The 25,784-nt window shown below is 42.4% G+C and overlaps 1 protein-coding gene across 1 annotated transcript in view; it reads right to left on the bottom strand.

Moving 5' to 3' along the window:
* Window positions 1–25,784, bottom strand: part of LOC139163467 (BPI fold-containing family B member 3-like) — a 58,259-nt gene that overhangs the window by 18,483 nt on the left and 13,992 nt on the right. Inside the window, exons 2-7 of the mRNA XM_070744265.1 lie at window positions 25,367–25,449; window positions 19,076–19,181; window positions 11,218–11,319; window positions 9,894–10,049; window positions 7,101–7,164; window positions 4,156–4,219 (exon numbers count right to left, since the gene is read on the bottom strand). Coding sequence (XP_070600366.1) covers window positions 4,156–4,219; window positions 7,101–7,164; window positions 9,894–10,049; window positions 11,218–11,319; window positions 19,076–19,181; window positions 25,367–25,449 — 575 coding nt within the window. The remainder of the gene's footprint in view (window positions 1–4,155; window positions 4,220–7,100; window positions 7,165–9,893; window positions 10,050–11,217; window positions 11,320–19,075; window positions 19,182–25,366; window positions 25,450–25,784) is intronic.

The following is a 25,784-nucleotide window of genomic DNA, read 5'->3' as shown; positions in this document are numbered from 1 at the left end:
TCCTTCTTTTTTCTTCCTCCTTTCTTCTTCTTCTCTTTCCTCTTCTCTTCTTTAACTCTTCTTCACTTTTTTCTTTTCCCCCCTTTTATTAATGTCTTGTACTGTTCTCTCCTTTCTATTCAATTAAGACATTAATTACTTATTATGATAGAGGTTCAATGCAAAAAACTATACTGCTCAAAAAAAATAAAGGGAACACTTCAACAACACAATATAACTCAAAGTAAATCAAACGTCTGTGAAATCAAACGGTCCCCTTAGGAAGCAACACTGATGGACAATCAATTTCACCTGCTGTTATGCGCATTCAACTTTGCACAGAACAAAGTATTCAATGAGAATATTTCATTCATCTATTTCTCTACGCTAGTCTCCTTAAATTATAAATATCTATCTCTCTATGTAGATAATTTAAGGAGACTAACATGTATTAGTAAGTAGGAATTGAAAGGGTTGCAAATGAATAAGCTGCAAATAAAAAAATATCCTGCTACATAGCAGGTATCCATTCTAAGTTCGGATACCAAAGTTACTTAATGTATAAAGCATAATGCTTTATTTTGTCTTCTTTGTATATATGTATGTTTTCTTTTTATGTTGTCTTGCTTTTATCAATGTAAATAACCAATAAAGATTTTTTTTTTAAAAAAAGAGGATATTTCATTCATTAAGATCTAGGATGTGTTCTTTGAGTGTTCCCTTTATTATTATTATTATTTTTGAGCAGTGTATATATTTGTACTTGTTTTTATATTCCTCATGCTCAAATTTCTCTTTTGTGATTTGAACATGTAGACACATCTACATATTGTACATTGGACCTCTCCAGGTTCCTAAGAGGCCAGTAAGGGGCGTACATAAGTGCACTGGTGTGCCTTTCGTCCCCTGTCCAATTGTCTTTCCTTTCTCTCACTTATCATATATATTTTCTTTCTTTCATATATCCTCTCCTCTAAGTTCACTTTACCCTTATATATATTACTACATGTCTATTTTTCTTCCTATGTATTTGTGTATTGGACAAATGAATAAATAAACAAACAAATAAATAAATTGTGGTGTTGTTCTTTCTTCAGTAAAGAATTTTTTTTAAAAAAGAATCCAGATGTGGGAGACTCAATTGCGGGATACATACATGTGACAAATAATCAGAAAATCCTTTGCAAAGCATTGTGCATGGGAAACCAGTAGGGATAGGCATAACAAAGCACATTACATAATATGCAAAACTTTTTAAAGTGTGTGTGTGTGTGTGTGTGTGTGTGTGTGTGTGTGTGTGTTTGTCTCTCTCTCTTTGTGTGAATTAGCAATTGGCCTACAGCCAGCTAGGTCCTTTGATTAAGTTCTGGGCATTTGCCAATCCCCAATGCAGAAAAACTGCTCCTGTCAACAGTGGAGTTCCTCAAAGCAGTGTCTTAGGACCAACTCTCTTCATACTCTACATAAACGATCTTTGTTACCACATGATAAGCAACTGTGTTCTCTTTGCTGATGATGTTAAACTATTTAATACCACTGACAATGCTGCTACCCTTTAAAGAGACCTTAGAAACATAGAAACATAGAAGATTGACGGCAGAAAAAAAAATGACCTCGTGGTCCATCTAGTCCGCCCTTATACTATTTCCTGTATTTTATCTTAGGATGGATCTATGTTTATCCCAGGCGTGGTTAAATTCAGTGATTGTGGATTTACCAACCACATCTGCTGGAAGTTTGTTCCAAGGATCTACTACTCTTTCAGTAAAATAATATTTTCTCATGTTGCTTCTGATCTTTCCCCCAACTAACTTCAGATTGTGTCCCCTTGTTCTTGTGTTCACTTTCCTATTAAAAACACTTCCCTCCTAAACCTTATTTAACCTTTTAACATATTTAAATGTTTCGATCATGTCCCCCCTTTCCCTTCTGTCCTCCATACTAGACACATGGAGTTCATGAAGTCTTTCCTGATAAGTTTTACGCTGAAGACCTTCCACCATTCTTGTAGCCCGTCTTTGGACCCGTTCAATTTTGTCAATATCTTTTTGTAGGTGAGGTCTCCAGAACTGGACACAGTATTATTCCAAATGTGGTCTCACCAGCGCTCTATATAAAGGGACCTTGATCATTTAGCTGAATGGTCTAACAACTGGCAACTTCAAATCTCAAACAACAAATGCTTTGTCTTACATATTGGTAAAAAGAATCAGAATACTAAATACATACTTGGAAGTAACGAACTCATAGCTAACCCTCACTCTGTCAAAGACCTTGTAGTACTCATACCCAATGACCTAAGTGCCAGAGCTCACTGTAATAACATTGCTAAAAAAGCACTAAGAATTACAAACCTAATCTTATATAGCTTCTTCTCCAGAAACATTGAACTACTAACCAGAGCTTACAAAACATTCATCAGACCAATACTCGAATACAGCTCACCTGTATGGAACCCACATTGCATAACTGACATTGACACAATTGAAAGAGTCCAGAAATACTTCACAAGAAGAGTCCTTCACTCCTCCTCTCGGAACAAACTACCTTACTACTCCAGACTTGAAATACTACGGCTAGACAATCTACAACTACGTTGCCTCCGAACTGATTTAACTGTTGTTCCTAAGATCATACATCATAATGTCCTTCCTGTTAGTGACTACTTCACCTTCAACAACAACATCAACACAAGAGCACGTAATAGATACAAACTAAATGTAAATCGCTCCAAACTTGACTGCAGAAAATACGACTTCAGCAACAGGGTGATCAATGCCTGGAACTCACTACCTGACTCTGTTGTTTCTTCCCCAAACCCCAAGATCTTCAACCTTCTACCATTGACCTCTCCCCTTTTCTAAGAGGTCTGTAAGGGGCATGCATAAGTGCACCATTGTGTCTACCGTCTTGGTCCTATTACCCTTTTTGTCACTTCTTTATACTTTGTTATGTTAATACAAATTATAATTCTATACTTGTTTGACAAATATAATAAACAAGCAAACAAACAAATAAATACGGAATAACAGCAGAATAACAAAGTTGGAAGGGACCTTGAAAAATTCAGAATATTATAAAACATGGGATACATTTTTATGAATGTTTAGAAACAAGGAAAGAACAAAATTAGTATATAATTATGAATTAGATATAAAAATAAGAAGGATAAAGTTATGCAAATAATGATCTTTTAAAGATTGATAATAATAATAATAATAATAATAATAATAATAATAATAATAATTTGATTTCTATACCTGAGCTATTGCAATTTTGATCGATTTAAATTAAATAACCAGAACTAAAACTATCGCTGTCTGTAATAGCTGTAAAAATGATTATGGAGATAATGTGTTTAATGGATGAGAATAATTTAATTGAATATCTTTTTTTAATAATGTGTATAATTGTGTGTCTTTAAGTATTTATATGTTGTGTTTTTAATGTACAGTATATATTTCAATTAAAAAAAAATAAAAAAAGGAAGGGACCTTGGAGGTCTTCTGGTGATGTTACATAGTTGGGTCATGTTTGCACGAACATAACCAAACTCAGACCAACAAGAACCTCACAGTCCTCCTTCTTCTTCTCCTTCTGTCTCCATCTTCCTTCCTTCCTCCTCCTCCTATCTCCTTCTTCTTTCCCTTCCTCCTCCTCCTCCTCTTTCTCCTTCTCCTCCTCTCCACCACCTCCTCCTATCTCCTTCTTCTTTTCCTTCCTCCTCCTCCTCCTCCTTTTCCTTCTCCTCCCATCTCCTCCTTTCTTCTCCCTCCTTCTCCTTCTCTTTCTCCCCCCCTGGAAATTCTCCTCCTTTCCTTCTACCACTGATGATATTACCTAGCTTGGTCATGAATTGTCTGCATGAACATAAGCAAGTTCAGAGATCAACAAGGACCTCACAGTCCTCCCCCCCCTTCCTCCTCCCTCCTATCTCCTCCTTCTTTTCCTTCCTTCCTTCCTTCCTCCTTCTCCTCCTGCTGCTGTCCCTTCCTTCCTCCTTCTCCTCTTCGTCTTCTTCCTTCTCCCCTCTGCAAATTCTTCTCCCTTCTGGCACTAATAATATTACCTTGTAGGATCATGAAATGTCTGCATGAAAACAACCAAGCTCAGCTATTTCCAAGGACCCCACAACCCCGAGCCACAAACATTCTCCTTCCATTGTCAAGAACTCACCATCCGTTGTATAGAGATAATCGAAGATCATGAATTTCATGAGCCGCTGCAGCGTTTCACAAAGCTGAAAGGAAGCGGGAAGGATTAATGCGACAAATGCAGAAAATGCAGTCCAAGTTGAACAGAGACACCAGGCTGGGCATCTCTTAAATTAGATCAAATTGTTATATAAAGAACTGGAGACTCTCTGGGTTTGCATGCAAACTAAAGAAGGTTCTGTCGTTAGAATTGGGGTGATCTATAGGCCTCCAGGGCAATCTGAGGATTATGACAACAAGATTATTTATTTATTTATTTATTTATTCATTCATTCATTCATTCATTCATTCATTCATTCATTCAGTCAGTCAGTCAGTCAGTCAGTCAGTCAGTCAGTCCAATACACAATGATAGTTTTAGTGGATATATATATGATGTTCCTTCAATACATCAGGGTGATTCGACACAAAAATATGTAACCCTTCCCTGGTGCAGAGCTGAAGGGATTGGATACTGTAGCCTAGAGGATAATTCTCTGCCTTACCAGGCAAAGGTTGCAGGTTCAAGTCCCAGTGGGTATGGCTAGCTGATGGGGCCAAAATAAGGCCGAAATAGATCTATCTTAGTCTCCCTTAATTTTCAAATTCAGCAAAAAAACAGGTGATATATATATATCAGTGTTCGCCTTAGAACAAGGACAGAAACACCAGCCTGAAGATGATAAGTGAGACCTCGTCGAAACGTCGCCAGAAATTTCCAAATCCTACACGGGAAGAAACCCGAATATACCAAGACCGTCATACCTGTACCCGTGAAAATCTACAAAAACATATATATATACATGCATGCATACATACATACATACATACATACATACATACATACATACATACATACACACATAGTAAAATACATGATGAAAGTTATAGAGGAGATACTCATAGTAAAATATATCTAAGAAAGAATAGAAAAGAAGTTATAGGAATAGAACATATCAATGAAAGAATAGAAGAAGAGATATAGGAATAGAAGAAAGGTATAGGAGATATAGGAGAGCAATAGTACAGGGGATGGAAGGCACTCTAGTGCACTTGTACTTGCCCCTTACTGACCTCTTAGGAATCTGGATAGGTCAACCGTAGATAATCTAAGGGTAAAGTGTTGGGGGTTTGGGGATGACACTATCGAGTCCGGTAATGAATTCCACGCTTCGACAACTCGGTTACTGAAGTCACATGGTGAAGTCAGATGGTGGATGAAATTACCCAAATGGCAGTAAAGGGAGATATTGTGATTATGGGTGATTTCAACATGCCTGATGTTGTCTGGAATATCCCCAGTGCCCTTACATGCAAAAGTAAGAATATAGTAGAGGCCTTTACAGGAGCAGCTCTGGCACAGCTGGTTAAGACACGAACTAGAGGGGAGAATATTCTAGATTTAGTTTTTACGAATGGGAATTGGGTTTCAGAGGTTAAGGTGGCAGAAAACCTAGGTTGCAGTGACCACCTATGTTTGTGGTTTGATGTAAAAACTGATTGTGAGCAATCTTATAATACAACCAAAGTATTGAATTTCAGAAAAACAAATTTCAATAAAATGGGGGAATATTTAAATAGTGAATTAAAGGGCAGGAATAAAACGGCAGGGGCAAGCGCCCAGTGGACTGTATTAAAAAAGCCACTGGACTGTATGTAAGGAAAATAACCAAAGGTAAAAGGAAGAAGAAACCACTAGGGTTTAGCAATGATTAGTGTTGGGTGGACCGAACCTGCACAATTCGGGTCCGTACCGAATTTTGCGGCGTTCGTCATACCGAAGCTGAATTTTTTAAAAAATCCGTGCTCCGGTTCGGTGTTCGTGCCGAGCACTGCGAAGTGCCACCGCCTCCTCTACATCTGCTGAGAAGAGGGGGAGGAGCCGGGCGCCGGTGGCGGTGAAGGAAGATGAACACCGGGGAGGTGTTGGCTGGTTGGGAGGTCTTGTAATGGGTATATTAACCCCCTCTTTAGCTTCTGTCTGGTGTCTCTTCTTGCAAAGAGTACCACACATTGCAAATTATATTTGGTGTTTTTTTTTTAAATATATTTTTATTGATTTTGTAAATATGATTACATAAAACAAACATAAAACAGTGCACAGTGCATGTGCCCATCACCCGACCGACAATAACCATCACCACCAATTGCGGGGGGTTCAAATATTTACTAGTTTATATATATATATTTCCTTGGCTCTACTTTGCATTTGTTATTATTGAAAGAGTGATTGGAGTTTATTTTTCACATTTGCATCACAGATTCTACTCAGCATATAACCTTTCCCCTTATTCCATCGTGCCATCAGCTTCTCCAGTTTATTTTCATCAAAATTGTTTAATCTTATTTCCATGATTTCAAAGTGTATGTGATCCACCATGTACCAGTACCAGTTCTGTAGTGTCTATTTTATAGACTCTTTCCAACCCAATACCACTACCGCTTGAGCACTTTCCAATGCTGCGGTTTTTATTTCTTTAAAATCTCTTAGTTCTCCTTGTTTAATTAATATCGCTATTTCTTTTGTAATTGTCCAATTAATATTTAACATTTTATTTATTTCGTTCTGCACTTCCTTCCAAAATTTCTGAATTTCTACACACTCCCAGAACATATGCATGAAAATTCCTTTCTTTTGGCAACCATGCCAACAATTACCTTTCTCTTTCCCCTGGAAGTGTGCAAGTGTGCGGGTGTATAATACCATTTATTTTTGGTATTACCCAGAGAGAATAAACATTTCTGTTCTCTTGTTCAAACATCTCGTGTGAACTTTTCCATCGAATTTCAGTGCACATATTTCATGGAAGAAAAGAGGACCACCTCAGCCGCTTCCTCGCCAGGTTTCCCCAGCGCCATCTCTGCTGCTGTCCCCAGCTACGATTTGCCAGCTACTTAAATCTTGTTCAACAATTAAACAATACTTACCAAGTTGGGCAGGGACGCTGCGAGGATGCTGTTTACAATGGGCTTCGCTTTAGCTGCTTGCAGGCTGGAGAAACAAGCAAAGATTGGAAGGAAGTAAAGCTGGCTTGCTTGTAAGTAGAAGTTCAAATCCCCAGACCCTCCACCTGGCTTGGCCCTCTTTCCTCCCTGACCTCCCAGAAAACTCTAGGACAATAGAAACATAGAAACATAGAAGTCTGATGGCAGAAAAAGACCTCATGGTCCATCTAGTCTGCCCTTATACTATTTTCTGTATTTTATCTTAGGATGGATCTATGGTTATCCCAGGCAGGTTTAAATTCAGTGACTGTGGACTGACCAACCACGTCTGCTGGAAGTTTGTTCCAAGGATCTACTACTCTTTCAGTAAAATAATATTTTCTCATGTTGCTTTTGATCTTTCCCCCAACTAACCTCAGATTGTGTCCCCTTGTTCTTGTGTTCACTTTCCTATTAAAAACACTTCCCTCCTGGACCTTATTTAACCCTTTAAGATATTTAAATGTTTCGATCAATGTCCCCCCTTTCCCTTCTGTCCTCCAGACTATACAGATTGAGTTCATGAAGTCTTTCCTGATACGTTTTATGCTTAAGACCTTCCACCATTCTTGTAGCCCGTCTTTGGACCCGTTCAATTTTTTTTAAAAAAAATAATATTTATTGAATATGTACAAAACTATACACAAAAACAATACAAAACAGTATGAACAGGACAGGGTGTTCTTATCATATGCGTCTAATTGTTATTTTCATTAAGGTCGAACAAACCACATTTAACACTAACAATAAACGTAGGACACCCCTTTTCCCTCCCCCCCCCCCGCCAACCTGCAGTTATATTTATATTTCATTATTCCGCTTGTACTCTCCACGGTATCCTGTTTCTTAAAATTTGCTTAATCTATTAGTCTAGTATTTCCTTATCTAGGTGTTGTGTTTAAAATTCTAGTTGTTATGTTTCTGGTATATTCCTTAATATTGAATAAATAAATAAAAGGATATCGGCGATATAAATAAAAGGATACCCGTTCAATTTTGTCAATATCTTTTTGTAGGTGAGGTCTCCAGAACTGGACACAGTATTATTCCAAATGTGGTCTCACCAGCACTCTATATAGCGGATCATAATCTCCCTCTTCCTGCTTGTTAGACCTCTAGCTATGTAGCCAAGCATCCTACTTGCTTTCCCTACCGCCTGACTGCACTGTTCACCCATTTTGAGACTGTCAGAAATAAGTTTTTTTAATCATATTAATTGGATTATTAGATGTTTTTGCTGTGTTCTTTTGATATGTCGTGAGCCGCCCCGAGTCTTTTTATTTATTAATAAATAAATAAATAAAATTAAACATCTTAAACTTAAGCCTGTTGGATATGTAGGCTGCAACCGACAAAGCATAGCTTTTAAGTAGGTGAAATTGGCAGATATGGACAGCTTAATTAAACAAGAAACATCTCTAGATTTTGAAAGTTACTGGTTTTGGTAAGGGGTTTGTGGGAGCTCTCTGGGCTTGGAGCAGAGGTGGGTTTCAGCAGGTTCTGACCAGCTCTGATGAACTGGTAGCAGAAATTTTGAGTAGTTCAGAGAACTGGTAAATACCACCTTTGACTGGCCCCACCCCCACCTAGTCTCTGCCTCCCATGTCCCAGCTGATCAGGTAGAAATGGGGATTTTACAGTATCCTTCTCCTGCCACACCCACCAAGCCACACCCACAGAACCAGTAGTAAAAACAAATTGAATCCCATCATTGGCTTGGTTGTTCTCTTGCAGATGTTGCAAGACCCAAATATGGAACATCATCAGTGCTAGAAGGGAGTGGGATTTGGGGAGAGGAATAGGAAAAGGAATAGGAGGATGCCTGTTGTGGTTAGCTCTGGCCCAGCTCCTGCCCCAAGGACTATGGATGTGGGGGAGACATCCACATGCTGCAGGCCTGTTTTGCCCCCGGTGGAATCTGCTGATGAAGGCTCCTCTGACCAAGAAGACATGAGTGACAGGGAGGAGGAGAGTGTGGCAGACAGCTCAGAAGGAGATCAATTATCTAGCTCCTCCTTGGATTCAGAACAAGAGTTAATGATACAGCCACGCATGCGGAGAGTGATGCATAGGCAACAACAACTGAGAGATTGTTATCAAAGAAAATGAGGGCACCTGTGGTTGGGTGGGGCTGTGGTCATTAGTGAGGCTGCTATAAAGAGCAGCCTGTGGGTTTGGCCATTGTGGAGGATTATCTGATCGTTATGTTTCGTGACTGCCTTGCTGACTTTGACTTTTTGTGTGCTGATTTTTCCCCGCTTTGAAACTAAACCAGAGCAAAGTGTGTTTCACTTTGTGAAAGAAGAAGGACTGTGAATTGCCTCACAACTTCAAGCTAAGTATCACAGAACTGATAAGGGACTTGTACAAATTACCAGTTTGTTTGGAGAACAGGGCTCTTTGCTATACAAAAAGAGGGCTTGGTTTAAGTGAATTTTCATTATAAAGAACATTGTTTTGAATTTTCAAACTTGTGTGTGTCTGAAATTTGTACCTGTGAAATTTTGGGAGGAGTCTACCAGAGAGCCCGACAGAACAGATGCCTAAAGTGGGTCTAAAATTCCCCATCTCTGGGTCATTGGCCCAAGGTCACCCAGCTGGCTTTCATGCCTAAGGCATGACTAGAACTCCCAGTCTCCTGCTTTCTAAACTAGTACCGTAACCAGTAGGACAAGCTGGCTCCACCAATGAAGCGTTAGATTATTGCGGGTGATTCAAAATTATGTCAGGACTTACTGGGAAGAGCTGGTAATCCTCACAATTTTGAAGCTGCTATGGCAGTGGCCAAAAGAAAGGTCGACGGAGTCCAGCACATAGTTGAAAAATCTGGCCTCCACTCTGATGTTCACATCGACGAAGATATCGATCCGTTCAAAGTGCTTGCCGAAGAAGCTAAACAACAAAAGAATCCTTCAAGAAAGCCCCAAAACAACAACAACAAAACTGCCCTGTTGTAATCATAGGTTCTTAGGCACTGAACATTGGGATAGAATATTGCTGAAGGGTGATGTTTTAGCCTAATGGGTGCTGTATAAACCTTATTCTTCCTCTACGGAAAGGCAGCAAAGTCCAGGCTGAGTAAGCAAGCTGCAGAATCCATGACCACGTGGAAAATAATTAACTTGATATACAGCATGAAGATAAGGTATAGCTAACTTCCATATAAGGAAATATATGTCACAAGGAGGTTGCCTCATACAGCGCATGACTGAATGGTAGTTGGGGGATGGCTCAATGTATGTGGCGTTTGCTAATTGATTATTCTGTACCACATGTCAGGAAAAGTGAAATACAATAAAAGGAGCGATCTTGATTCAATCAAGGCCATCTTACAGAGAAAATATTCTCTGTTGCTTCATTTTGATGTGGCAATTATGGCATCCTGTGCCTTCCTAGAGGTCGGCCCACTGGGGGAGGGCAGTTTGCCTTCACTGCCCAGTGCCAACCTCCATAGAAGTGAATCTGGGTGCTGTTCTGATCCCGGCTGCAGAAATGATGATGATGATGATTATTATTATTATTAATAATAATAATAATTAAGGAGCTAAACAAAACACGCCATGATTTATGGCCAATTTTTTTCACATACAAAGCTTTCTTTTCTGGTTTCTGAGGGAAGGGACGTTTCTAATACATAGATCTAATAACTACCGAATTCAAAACCTTTGCTAATCTTCTATATTCTGGGTTTAACCACTGACTGTTTGATAGATCATCACTATATGACAAGGAACTACTGTCCATGGAAACTTCAGACCCCTGGGGCTAGCCTAAATCACTGGCTCTGTCGCTCTCGTCTCCTCTGTCACCTGTTAAACTCTGTAAATCAGGATAAACTACAGTCCCTGGTTCTTCATTTCCAGAATCGGACATTTCCTGAGGTTGATAAAGCCGCCCCGAGTCTACGGAGAGTGGCGGCATACAAATCTAATAAATAAATAAATCACTCACAACAGGTGGGGCTTTTTTTCTTTTAGGAGAACTGGATTCCGTTTGGAGGAATGGACCTGGGAGGAAGGCCAGGGATGGCAGAGGAACAGAGAGCTGAAAAAGGACTCACAATTTTGCACTTAAGTGTAGCCTGGCTCTGACAATCTGGAAACCAACTTCATTCCCCAGCTCCATCTGGAAGTCGGGCACAAACACCCTCACCACGTGCAACCTGTGGAAGGAAAGATGGAATGCCGTGAGAAAGGAGAAGGTCCAGAATGGTCTGGGCAGTTTACAATGGACGTGATGAAATGTGGGGTGGATTGGTGGTCCCTTGTAGAAGGTCCTTGTGGGAGCTTCACCACTAAAAGCTTTCCAGAAGGGACTGGGCTGCCTTGAACATTATCTGTCGGCTGTGGTGAGGGGGGTGTTTGTCCAGGTTCACCTGGTGCACCAGTTGTGGCCCTATTTGGACAGGGAGTCTGGTTTGGTGCTGCAACCCAACAGGATCGACACAGACTTCAGAGGAGAATCAGAACTGCACAAAAAACAATGGCTGCCAACCTGCCTTCCGTTGAGGACCTGTAGACTGCACGAGTCAAAAAGAGGGCGGGGAAAATATTTACTGACCCCTCACATCCTGGACACAAATTGTTTCAACTCCTACCCTCAAAACGTCGCTACAGAGCCCTGCACACCAAGACAACTAGACACAATAACAGTTTTTTTCTGAACGACATCACTCAGCTAAACAAATAATTCCCTCAACACTGTCAGACTTTCTACTAAATCTTCACTTCTATTCTACTAATTTTCTCATCATTCCTATCACCCATTTCCTCCCATGTTGACGGTATGACTGTAACTTGTTGCTTATATCCTAAGATTTTTATTAATATTGCTTCTTCATTGCTTATTTGACCCCTATGACAATCATTAAGTGTTGTACCCCATGATTCTGGACAAATGTATATTTTATTTTATGTATGCTGAGAGCATATGCACCAAGACAAATTCCTTGTGTGTCCAATCACACTTGGCCAATAAAAATTCTATTCTATTCTATTCTATTCTATTCTATTCTATTCTCATGCCCTTATCACCTTGAGGTTTGACTGCTGCAATGCTCTCTATATGGGACTACCCTTGAAGAGCGTTCGGAAACTGGAAATTGTGCAGAATGCAGCCGCGCGAGCAGTCATGGGCCTGCCCAGACATGCCCATGTCTCTCCAACACTCAACGGACTGCACTGGCTGCCAATTGGTTTCCGGATGCAATTCAAAGTGTTGGTTATGACCTATAAAGCCCTACATGGCATTGGACCTGATTACCTAGGGGACCGCCTTCTGCCGCACAAATCCCAGCGACCGGTGGTTATTGAAATGGATGTCCATGTGCCGCCTCTATGTTGGTTGAGGCAGTCAGGGTTCCCTTGAGTACCATTTGTTGGGGGTCAGGGGAAAGGGACGGTCTTGCCTTCTCTTTCTGCTCAAGATCCCCGTGGACAATTGGGGGGCCACTGTGTGACACAGAATGCTGGACTCGATGGGCTTTGGCCTGATTCAGCAGGGTTCTTCTTATGTTCTTATGACAGGTTAGGGCCCACAGAGTCAGCTTTCTCCAGGTCTCGTCAACTAGACAATGTCGCTTGGCGGGACCTAGGGGAAGAGCCTTCTCTGCGGAGGCCCGGCCCTCTGGAATCAGCTCCAACCAGAGATTCGTACTGCCCCCACCCTCCTCGCCTTCTGCAAGAGTCTTAAGACTCATTTATGTCACCAGGCTTGGGGCCATTAGACCTTAGCCCCTGGCCAACGAACAATTTTATGGTGGCTGTACAAATGGGTGTGATTGACTTTAATATAAGTAGGGATTTTAGTTATGTAATTTTAATTTAATTGGATTTAATCTTATTGCTATTTATTGCTTTTATATGTTGTAAGCCGCCCCGAGTCTTCGGAGAAGGGTGGCATAGAAATCCAATAAATAAATAAAATGTCAGAAATGGTGTAGGAAAGTGATTGGCAAACCTTTTTTCGGTTCACGTGCCAAACATGTTTGTGTGTGTGTCTGTGTCTGCTAGTGTGCATGTATGTGCCCACATTCATTCTCTCCCTGCCACGCAGGCATATACCCTGCGCTGCCCCTGCGTATGCGCCCAACCGTCCTATCCCCGAGCATGCACACAGGCCTCCCTGAAGGCTGTGTCGGTGGAAAAATCATCCCAACGGGCAAACCGGAAGTCCAGAGAAACAGACTTCAAATTTGCCCATTGGGCTGTTTTTCGCACTACGGAGCCTTCAGGGAAGCCTGCTGAAACTTCCGGAGTGCAAAAAACGGCCTTCCTCAAGGCCAAAAATCAGCTGTGGTGTCCTTCATGCTCTCTTAATTGAGAGTTTTCTTGCAGGCAGGTCCTGGCTAAGTAACATCATCAATGCATTTATTCTTCCTCCTCCTCTTTGCCTTTCCCCTCTCTCCTTCTCCTCCCATTCTCCTTCTCCTTCTTTTCTCCTCCTCCTACTCTTCTTCTTCACTTTCCCCACTCTCCTTCTCCTTCCCCTTCTCTTTCTCTGCCTTTCCTCCTCCTCTTCTCCACTTTCCCCTCTCTCCTTCTCCTCCTCTTCCTCATCTCCTCCTTCTCCTCTTCTTCACCTTTCCCCTCTCTCCTTCTCCTCCTGTTTCCCTTTCCTCCTTTTCCTTCTTCACTTGCTCTTCTTCTTCTCTACTCCTCCTCCCCTTATCTGTCTCCTCTCCTCTTCTTTTCATTATCCTCCTTTTCTCCTCCTATTCCTCTTCTTCATTTCCCCCTCTCCTTCCCCTTCTCTTCCTCTGCCTTTCTTCCTCCTCCACTTCTTCGCTTTCTCCTCTCTCCTTCTCCTCCTTCTCCTCTTCTTCACCTTTCCCTTCTCTCAATCCCCTTCTCCTCCTGTCTCCTTTTCCTTCCTTTCCTTCTTCGCTTGCTCTTCTTCTTCTCTCCTCCCCCTCTCCTTCTGTCTCCTTCTCCTCTTCTTCTCACTCTCTTCCTTTTCTCCTCCTTCTCCTCTTCTTCACTTTTCCCCTCTCTCCTTTACCTCCTCCTTCTCTTCCTTTTCCTCCTCCTCATCTTCTCATGTCTTCTTTTCCTCCTTTTCCTTCTCTGCTTGCTCTTATTTATTTATCTATTCGAGTTGAAAGGGACCTTACAGGTCATCGTCCAACCCCATGCTTAAGCAGGAAATCCTACAGTACCCCAGCTAAATGACAGTCCAATCTCCTCTTGAAAATGTCCAAAGTTGGGGAGTTCACAACCTCCGCTGGGAGGCTGTTCCACTGGTTGATCGCTCTGTCCGCCAGGAAGTTCTTCCTTATTTCCATGTTGAATCTTTCCTTGGTCAACTTCCAACCATTGTTCCTCATCTGGCCCTATGGTGCCCTTCTTCTTCTTCTTCTCCTTTTCTCCTCCTCCTCCTTCTTCTCTTCTTCTACCTTTCTTCTTCCTCCACTTCTCTGCTTTCCTCTCCCTACTTCTCCTTCTTCTTCTCTTCTTCACTTTTCCCCTCTCTCCTTTCTCTTCTCCTTCTCCTCCTTTCCCTCTTCCCCTTCTTCTCCTGCCTTCTTTTCCTCCTTTTCCTTCTCTGCTTGCTCTTCTCCTTCTCCTTTCTTCCTCCTACTCTTCTTCAATTTCCCCCCTCCTTCCTCTTCTCCTTCTCTTTCCTTCTCTTCCTCTGCCTTTCCTCCTCCTCCTCCTCTCCGCCTTTCCCCACTCTCCTCCTCTTCCTTCTCTCCTCCCTTTCTCCTTCTCCTCTCCTCCTCCTTCTTTCTCTTCCTTTCTCTTCTTCATCTTCTCTATCCCTTTTCCCTTCTCTTTCCTCTTCCCTTTCTCCTGGTGTGTGTGAGAACACTAAAACAAAATCTGCTGGGCACTCTTTATTGCCATTTTTGTTGTCCTTGGCAAGCAAGACCATGGCTGCCACACCTGGATCTCATCCACACCTTTCCCAATGTATTTCTTGCCATAATCCTCTATTCCGATGGGAGGGGGGTGGTGGATGGGGGCGGGGAGAGGAGCTGAGCCAAGCTGTCTCCATTGTGTTTTCCTCCTTTGCCCTTTAACAACGTCAAGGAAGCCAAGACCGAAGGGTTGGCTTAGGAAGGAAACCTTAAGTACACAAGCCATCAAAAGCACCCTTTCTTCCCACTGGGACCTGGGCCAGGTGCCGCGGATCGTAGTGGCCCGCTGGGTGTCTTGGCAGAAGGCAGTACATCAATCCAAGGCCGTGCAAAGGGATGGCCCAGGACACGGAAGGGACAGGAGTGTCCATCCTTTGCCCCTTTCCTCAGCTTTGATGAAACAAGCTGGATTGAGGAAGCCTTCAGTTTAAAAAAAAAGAGGAAATTATCTGCAGGGCTAAGAAACTGCCCCTGGCTACATCTTCAGGGCCGGTATTTGGGGTTGTCTTTGCTGCCCACTTTTATTCATTCTCTCTCCCCTCCCTTTTTCTCCCCCTCCCTCTCCCTCTCTCCCTCACACACATTTACCATATTTTTGGGTGTATAGGATGCACCTATTTCTTCCCTAAAAAAGGCTGATAATTAGGGTGCATCTTATACTCTGAATGTAGCTTTTTTCCCCAGCCCTCACTAGCTGCAAACGGTCTCCCCAGCTCTTTCCTTGCAGGCTCTTTCATTGTTTCTCTCTGTGAAGAATGTTTTCCAAGCTCTAAGTCTTTGCAGGTTTTTTTTTCTAACTTGCTCTGAGTAAGTTTCTTTCCAGCCCTAACCAGGTGTTCCCAGCTCTTACCAGCTTGCGAGCTCTTTCATTGTTACTCTCTGCTAAGAATGTTTTCCAAGCCCTAAGTCTTTGCAGGTTTTTTTTCCATTTCTTTACTTGCTCCGAATGTTTCTTTCCAGCTCTAACCAGATACTAACAATGTTCCCAGCTTTTACCAGCTTGCAAGCTCTTTCATTGTTACTCTCTGCTAAGAATGCATTCCAAACCCTTTCTTTGTAGGGTTGTTTTTTCATTAGTTTACTTGCTCCAGATGTTTCTTTCCAGCCCTAACCAGGTGCTATTAATGTTCCCAAGCTCTTTCATTGCTACTCTTTGCGAAGAATGTTTTCCAAGCCCCAAGTCTTTGCAGGGTTTTTTCCATTGCTCTACTTGCTCCAACTGTTTCTTTCCAGGTGCTAATGGTGTTCCCAGCTCTTACTGGCTTGCAAGCTCTTTCATTGTTACTCTCTCCAAATAAGGTTTTTTTAAAGTCAGGGGATAAAATAATGTGCTGAAGCTGACCAGACTAAGGACGCTAGCCAGATGAATACCCGGTAAGCAGATTTTTCCCCCTATTTTCCTTCCAGGTGCGTCTTATACTCCGAAAAATACGGTATCTATTATTTATATCTATCACCTATGATTTATCTGTCATCTCTTTTTCCATCACCCTTCTCTCTCTCTCTCTCTATCATTGGTCCATTGATTCATCAATCCAGACGTCTGTCTATCTCTCTATCATCTATCAAATTTAATTTCTCTGTCTGTCCATCCATCCATTCATCTATCTACCTACCTACATACATACATACTTACCTACCTACCTACCAGTGGTGGTCTCCTGCTGGTACGGCTAATTGCACATGGCTCCACAGCTCCAGTATGCAAATGCGGGATCAAGTGCAATATTGCTTCATGCATCTGTGCGCGCATATGCATTCTGTGGGTTCTAATTGGTCATTGGGAGCTATGCGGCAGACGACGGTCCCATAGATAGTCTGGCCCTAAGCCAGGTGGGCAGTAATGGGCTGCTCCCGGTGCGGGCCACTCTATAGAGTGGTAGTAAATTCCAGGATGCGCATCTGCATGCCCCTGGTGAGCATGCATGCCCCCGCATGAGATTCGGCTTTTGCGCATGTGCCCTTGTGATTGAGATTTCACCGATCTTTATCAATTTTTTTTGCTTCTATGCATGCGCGGAAGCAAAAGTATCGGTAAAAATCGCAGAAATCTCGCTCATGTACACATCACCATGCAAGATTCGGCTTGTTTGCATGCACAGGATCGCACTGGTAGCGTTGTGGGCATCCCTTCAGTCCATGTCGGGCTTTAGAGGTGATAACTGACACCTTAAATTGTGTCCTGAGACTGATTGGGAGACAGTGCAGCTGACCGAGTGTTGGTGTGATGTGGGTGTATCTGGGCACACCCACAACAGCTCACGTGCCTGTGTTCTGGACCAATTGCAGTCTCCGGACGCTTTTCAAAGGTAGCCCCATGTAGAGCAATTGCCACAAGGAGGTCAAGGGGTTCATTGTGACTTGTTCCAGGGTTCTTCCTTCTCTAGGGCAATGATCATGATCCATAAAGACTTATTAAGTTTCTTAATCAATAATTGCAGGTCAAGGGACACCAGAGCCCGGCAGAAGAAAGCTGACCTCAGCTCTTAAGGCAACACTTCCGCCTTTAAGGCAATCCAAATGCAGAGAAGAATGATCTCTTTGTGGGATGTCACAGCTGCTGCTGGCATCTGGGCCAATTCAAGCAAGCCTCTGTGGACTCAGAAGAAGGGACTGTTCCTGATAAGTCGAAAATGCTGCAGGCTTTGTTGTTTTGTGCCTGAGATTACAAGCCGTGTTTATCTTCTGCTCTGAAGGTCACCCTCCATCCCTGTCGTACTAGTCGGGGCCTCTTGCATTCTCTGCTTGGGCTGGCAAATCAGATGAAGCAGTCAAGGGGACAGAGAAGGCCCTACCCAGCCAGCCAAGGACCAGGTGGCATTATCTGAGGCAAAGCCGGAAGGACACGCCTTCCAGCTGATGCAAGAGATGGGTCTGCTGGAGCCAAGAGAGGCAGCTCTTGGGTCCCAGCTCCTTCTGTTGGCTCTGGGAAGGTCAGCAGGTGTCCTGCAATGAGATGGTCCCTTGGGCCAGGAAAGGGTTGACAATGGCTACCGAGAATAAGAGCATCCCCTGAAGACTGGCAAAAAGTCAAGGTGGTAGCTGTAACTGCATGTTCTGCAAGTGTTTCTACTGTCCTTGATTTATTGTCCTCCGAGGATGCTGAAATGGACTTTTGCAACTCCAAGAGATTTGTGGGATTGGATCATGAAATGTCTTTGTTCAATAGTAGACTTTGGAGGAGGAGGTTTTGATTTCCATTCATCTGTCCATCCATCCATCTGTCCGTCCATCCATCATCATCCATTACCCATCACCCATCATTGATCCATCCATGCCTCCATGCATCCCTCCCTCCCTTTCTTCCTTCTTTCCACCTCTTCCTTTCTTCCTCCCTTCCTTTTTCCCTTCTTCCCTCCCTCCCTTCCTTTCCATCTTTCTTTCTTTCCTTCTTCCTTCCTTCCTTCCTTCCTTTCATTCATCTTCCTTCCTTCCTTCCTTCCTTCTTTCCACCATCTTCCTTTCTTCCTCCCTTCCTTTTCCCCTTCTTCCCTCCCTCCCTCCCTTCCTTTCCATATTTCTTTCTTTCTTTCTTTCCTCCTTCCTTCCTTTCTTATTTATTTATTTATTTATTATTTGGACTTGCATGCCGCCCCTCTCCGAAGACTCCTCTTCCTTCTTTTTATTCATCTTCCTTCCTTCCTTCTTTCCACCATCTTCCTTTCTTCCTCCCTTCCTTTTTTCCTCCTTCCCTCCCTTCCTTTCCATCTTCCTTCCTCCCTCCCTCCCTTTCTTCCTTCTTTTCACCTCTTCTTTTCTTCCTCCCTTTCTTTTTCCCTTCTTCCCTCCCTCCCTTCCTTTCCCTCTTCCTTCCTTCTTTCCACCTCTTCCTTTCTTCCTCCCTTCCTTTTCCCCTTCTTCCCTCCCTCCCTTTCCATCTTTCTTTCTTTCCTTCTTCCTTCCTTCCTTCCTTCCTTTCCTTTCTCCCTCCCTCCCTCCCCTCCCCTTCAATTTGTATAATTGAAGTTTCACAACAGGTATAACTGTCCTCAAGGAGGTTTCAACCCCCATGAATAAGAAGACTGCAAATATAAGGGTTTGACATCTCTGATTGACTTACTCCCTGATCCAGTGTTCAAGATGTCCTTTGGGAGGGACAGCTGGGAACTGAATGCGCCGGAGGTGAGACTGTATCAGCGAATTCCGAAGAAACTCTTTGGTGACATCTGAAAGGGAGGCAGAGGAAGAGAGGCTGATACTGTGTTGTAATCATAGGTTCTTAGGCACTGAACATTGGGATAGAATATTGCTGAAGGGTGATGTTTTAGCCTAATGGGTGCTGTATAAACCTTATTCTTCCTCTATGGAAAGGCAGCAAAGTCCAGGCCGAGTAAGCAAGCTGCAGAATCCATGACCACGTGGAAAATAATTAACTTGATATACAGCATGAAGATAACGTATAGCTAACTTCCATATAAGGAAATATATGCCTTACCCTCATTCCTTTGCTAATCCCCAGTAAACACACAATCCAGGAAAAGGCAATGAATGGAGCTTCCATTAATTATCTATAGGGAAGTCACGAGGAGGTTGCCTTATACAGCGCGTGAGTGAATGGTAGTTGGGGGATGGCTTAATGTATGTGGCATTCGCGGATTGGTACCACATCTCAGGAAAAGTGAAATACAATAAAAGGAGTGATCTTGATTTAATCGAGGCCGTCTCACAGAGAAAATATTCTCCGTTGCTTCATTTTGATGTGGCAATTATGGCATCCTGTGCCTCCCTAGAGGTCGGCCCACTGGGGAAAGGCTGTTTCCCTTCAATACTGTATATTAACATTTTTTCAAGTTTGGAAACTAAGGTATGTGGAGTTCAGCACAGGGAACTCAACAGGATTCTGGCAGGAGAATTCTGCGAGTTGAGGTCCACACGTCCTAAAATTGCTGAGCTGAGAAACAGTGATGGGCTACCAAAATTTTTACTACCACACTGTGGGTGTGGTTTATTTATTTTGTTTCAACATCCTTCAGTGCAAATTGGTTGTTCTGGAATGGAGCTCCATTTTCACTACCCCACTGTGTTCCCCCCATCTGGGCAGTAGCCCACCCCTGATTATCTACTATTGTATTGTATTTGTATTTATTAGATTTGTATCCCGCCCCTCTCTGAAGACTCGGGGCGGCTAACAACAATATAAAAAGACAATGTAAACAAATCTAATATTAAAACAATCTAAAAAACCTCAATATAAAGAACCACTTATACATACAAGCATACCATGTATAAATTCTATAAGCCTAGGGGGAAGGGAAATTTCAATTCCCCCATGCCTGATGACAGAGGTGGGTTTTAAGGAGCTTGCAAAAGGCAAGGAGAGTGAGGGCAACTCTGATATCTGGGGGGAGCTGGTTCCAGAGGGTCGGGTCACCACAGAGAAGGCTCTTCTCCCGGGTCCCGCCAAACAACATGGCTTAGTCGACAGGACCCGGAGAAGGCCAACTCTGTGGGACCTAACCGGTCGCTGGGATTCGTGTGGCAGAAGGTGGTCCCAGAGATATTCTGGTCCGATGCGACCGGAAATTGATCGGCAACAAATGCAGACTGCGGAGTGTTTGTGTAACATGGACATACCTTGGGAAGCCCATGATTGCTCTCACAGCTGCATTCTGCATGATCTGAAGTTTCCGAACACTTTTCAAAGGTAGCCCCATGTAGAGAGTGTTACAGTAGTCGAACCTCGAGGTGATGAGGGCATGAGTGACTGTGAGCAGTGAGTCCCGGTCCAGATAGGGCCGCAACTGGTGCACCAGGCGAACCTGGGCAAACGCCCCCTCGCCACAGCTGAAAGCTGTTTCTCTAATGTGAGCTGTGGATCGAGGAGGACGCCCAAGTTGCAGACCCTCTCTGAGGGGGACAATAATTCCCACCCCAGGGTTATGGACGGACAGATGGAATTGTCCTTGGGAGGCAGAACCCACAGCCACTCCGTCTTATCCGGTTTGAGTTTGAGTCTGTTGACACCCATCCAGACCCCAACAGCCTCCAGGAACCGGCACATCATTTCCACTGCTTCGTTCCACTATGTAAAGTGTATGTACACACACACAGCTCTTCTAAAATTATACATATTCAGCCTCATTTACTGTGATAGGAAAAATATACCCACAGCCCAGAAGGGAAAAAGAGAGAGAGAAAATATCAAACTTTTGCTACCCGTACTGTGGCCTTGACCGTACCCATAGGAACCCACTACTGTAATTCAGATAGGTCGTTTTTTGGGCAGAAGATCAGCACCAAGTAAGAAGCTGCTCCGTGACCAGTTGCATCAGATCAGGATTTAGCTTTGCATTCAACTGAGAGTTGATTCCAGGATTATTTCCCTCCTCTGTTTTGGTGGTGAACTTCTTAACTATATTGTCCATGACAAACTTCTTCTGAAACTCAAATCCTATGGCATCTCTGGACTACTACACAATTGGTTAACAGCATTCCTATCTAACAGACAACAAGTGGTCAAAATAGGAAGTGCCACTTCTCTTCCTCCTCCTGTCAACAGTGGTGTCCCTCAAGGTAGTGTTTTAGGACCCACACTATTCATACTATACATAAACGATCTTTGCGATTGCATCACTAGCAATTGCGTTCTCTTTGCAGATGATGTCAAACTATTTAATACCACCGACAATGCAGCTGCCCTTCAAAAAGACCTTGACCACGTAGCAGAATGGTCTAAAACCTGGCAACTTCAAATCTCCACCACTAAATGCTCTGTCTTACACATTGGTAAAAAGAATCAGAATATTAAATATAAACTTGGAGGAATCGAACTTATTGATAACCCTCAATCTGTCAAAAACCTTGGAATACTCATATCCAATGACCTAAGTCCTAGAGCCCACTGCAACAACATTGCCAAAAAGGTTTTAAGAGTTGTTAACCCAATCCTTCGCAGCTTCTTCTCTGGTAATTTTGAACTGCAAACAAGAGCTTACAAAACATTTGTCAGACCAATCGTAGAATACAGCTTGCCTGTATGGAACCCACATTGCATATCTGACATCAACGCAATTGAGAGAGTCCAGAAATATTTCACAAGAAGAGTCCTTCACTCCTCTTCTCACAACAAAATACCTTACTCCGCCAGACTTGAAATTCTTGGTTTAGACAACTTACAACTCCGTCGTCTCCGTTCCGACTTAATTATAGTTCATAAAATCATATACCAAAATGTCCTACCTGTTAACGACTACTTCACCTTCAACCGCAACAACACACGAGCACAAAATCGATTTAAACTAAATGTCAACCGCTCCAAACTTGACTGCAAAAAATACGACTTCAGCAACAGAGTAATCAACGCCTGGAATGCACTACCTGATTCTGTGGTTTCTACTCCTAGCCCCAAAACCTTTAACCTTAGACTATCTACAGTTGACCTCTCCCCCTTTCTAAGAGGTCTGTAAGGGGCGTGCATAAACGCACCACTGTGCCTACCATCCCTGTCCTATTGTTTGTTTATTTATTTAGAAACATAGAAACATAGAAGACAGACGGCAGAAAAAAACCTCATGGTCCATCTAGTTTGCTCTTATACTATTTCCTGTATTTTGTCTTGCAATGGATATATGTTTATCCCAGGCATGTTTAAATTCAGTTACTGTGGATTTACCAACCACGTCTGCTGGAAGTTTGTTCCAAGGATCTACTACTCTTTCAGTAAAATAATATTTTCTCACGTTGCTTTTGATCTTTCCCCCAACTAACTTCAGATTGTGTCCCCTTGTTCTTGTGTCCACTTTCCTATTAAAAACACTTCCTTCCTGAACCTTATTTAACCCTTTAACATATTTAAATGTTTCGATCATGTCCCCCCTTTTCCTTCTGTCCTCCAGACTATACAGATGGAGTTCATGAAGTCTTTCCTGATACGTTTTATGCTTAAGACCTTCCACCATTCTTGTAGCCCGTCTTTGGACCCGTTCAATTTGGTCAATATCTTTTTGTAGGTGAGGTCTCCAGAACTGAACACAGTACTCCAAATGTGGTCTCACCAGCGCTCTATATAAGGGGATCACAATCTCCCTCTTTCTGCTTGTTATACCTCTAGCTATGCAGCCAAGCATCCTACTTGCTTTTCCTACTGCCCGACCACACTGCTCACCCATTTTGAGACTGTCAGAAATCACTACCCATAAATCCTTCTCTTCTGAAGTTTTTGCTAACACAGAACTGCCAATGCAATACTCAGATTGAGGATTCCTTTTCCCCAAGTGCATTATTTCACATTTGGAAACATTAAACTGCAGTTTCCATTGCTTTGACCATTTATCTAGTAAAGCTAAATCATTTACCATATTACAGACCCCTCCAGGAATATCAACCCTATTGCACACTTTAGAGTCATCGGCAAATAGGCAAACCTTCCCTACCAAACCTTCCCTTATGTCACTCACAAACATATTAAAAAGAATAGGACCCAGAACAGACCCTTGTGGCACACCGCTTGTAACCTGTCTCTGCTCAGAATACTCGCCATTAACAATAACTCTCTGATGTCTATGCTTCAGCCAGCTTGAAATCCATTGAACTATCCAGGGATTAAGTTCAATCTTCACTAATTTATCTATCAGCTCTTTATGTGGAACCGTATCAAAGGCTTTGCTGAAGTCCAGATAGGCAATATCCACGGCACCACCTTCATCCAACACCTTTGTGACATAGTCAAAGAAATCAATGAGATTAGTCTGACATGATTTGCCTTCAGTAAAGCCATGCTGATTTGGGTCCAATAAGTTATTGTTTTTTACGTGCTGATTTATCCTCTTTTTGAGTATAGTCTCCATCATTTTAGCTATAACTGATGTCAAGCTAACTGGCATGTAGTTACCAGCTTCTTCTCTACTGCCCTTCTTGTGGATAGGCACAACACTGGCCATTCTCCAATCCTCAGGAACATCTCCTGTTAACAGGGATTGGTTAAACAAATCAGTCAGGGGGGTAGCAATGGCAGATCTGAGTTCTTTAAGAACTCTGGGGTGGATGCCATCTGGACCCATTGCCTTATTTATCTTTAATTGTTCAAGTTCTTCTAAGACATCGATTTCTAAGATCACTGGAGCTGAATCCATACAGTATTATTTTGTAAGGTGTCTTTTGAGAAAATTGAACAGAAGTAGCTATGGAAATGGTCAGCGATCTCCTTATTCCCATTAATGCATGTATTATTCCCGGTACTAAGCTTCGTGATGCTGTAGTTTTTCTTCTTCCTATCACTAATATATCTGAAGAAGGTTTTATCCCCCTTCTTTACAGATTTGGCAATTTCTTCCTCTTTTGAGGCGTTAGCAGCATATATTATCTGTTTCGCCTCCTTCTGTCTCATTTTATATATCTCTCTATCAGCTATACTTCCAGACTCTTTATACCTCCTATAGGCAGCCTTTTTTTCATTGACTATAGCCCTTACGTCATTGCTAAACCATAGCGGTTTCTTCTTCCTTTTACCTTTAGTTATTTGTCTTACATATAGTCCAGTGGCTTTTAAGATGGCCTTTTTAATACAGTCCACTGGGTGCTCGTTCCTGCCATTTTATCCCTCCCCTGTAATTCATTATTTAAATATTCCCCCATTGCATTAAAATTTGTTTTTCTGAAATCCAATACTTTGATTGCAGTATAGGATTGCTCACAATCAGTTTTTACATCAAACTACAAACATAGATTGTCACTGCAACCTAAATTTTCTCCCACCTTGACCTCTGAAACCCAATTCCCATTCGTAAAAACTAAATCTAGAATATTCTCCCCTCTAGTTGGTGTCTTAACCAGCTGTGCCAGAGCTGCTCCTGTAAAGGCCTCTACTATATTCTTACTTTTGCATGTAAGGGCACTGGGGATATTCCAGTCAACATCAGGCATGTTGAAATCACCCATAACCACAATATCACCCTTTACTGCCATTTGGGTAATTTCATCCACCATCTTGTTGTCATATTCCTCAGATTGCCCTGGAGGCCTGCTGGAAGTTTGTTCCAAAGATCTACTACTCTTTCAGTGAAATAATATTTTCTCACGTTGCTTTTGATCTTTCCCCCAACTAACTTCAGATTGTGTTCCCTTGTTCTTGTGTTCACTTTCCTATTAAAAACACTTCCCTCCTGAACCTTATTTAACCCTTTAACATATTTAAATGTTTCAATCATGTCCCCCCTTTTCCTTCTGTCCTGCAGACTAGACAGATTGAGTTCATTAAGTCTTTCCTGATACGTTTTATGCTTAAGACCTTCCACCATTCTTGTAGCCTGTCTTTGGACCTGTTCAATTTTGTCAATATCTCTTTGTAGGTGAGGTCTCCAGAACTCAGAAAGAGTCATCCTAACATTTACAAAGCAGAAAGAGTCCTCCTTACATTTGTGTGCAGCTTCTCTGCTGATGACTGCCACGAACCCCGGGGAATTTTCATTGACACCGCCTTGCAGGGGCCCAATCAGGCTGCAGAAGAAGATCCAGATCAAGAAGGACCACATTTTTCAACCTGGGAAGGAATCTGTGGGGAGAATTGGATGGTGTGAACATCAAGGTGCCAAAAAATATTGGAGGGAAAAAAATTAAATATGGTTGTTAGAGTTAACTGGAGAGGAAATAGAATTGAAATCAGAATTATTCTTTTACAAATTTTTAATATATATTTGCTGAATTTGAAAATTAAGGGAGGCTAGGATAGATCTATTTCGGTCTTATTTTGGCCTCATCAGCTAGCCATATTCTCACTGGGACTTGAACTTGCAACCTTTGCCTTGTAAGGCAGAGAATTAGCCTCTAGGCTA

The sequence above is a fragment of the Erythrolamprus reginae genome, chromosome 3 (assembly GCF_031021105.1).
Source record: "Erythrolamprus reginae isolate rEryReg1 chromosome 3, rEryReg1.hap1, whole genome shotgun sequence".
Taxonomy (NCBI): Eukaryota; Metazoa; Chordata; class Lepidosauria; order Squamata; family Dipsadidae; genus Erythrolamprus; species Erythrolamprus reginae.
This window is presented reverse-complemented; position numbering and strand designations above follow the sequence as displayed.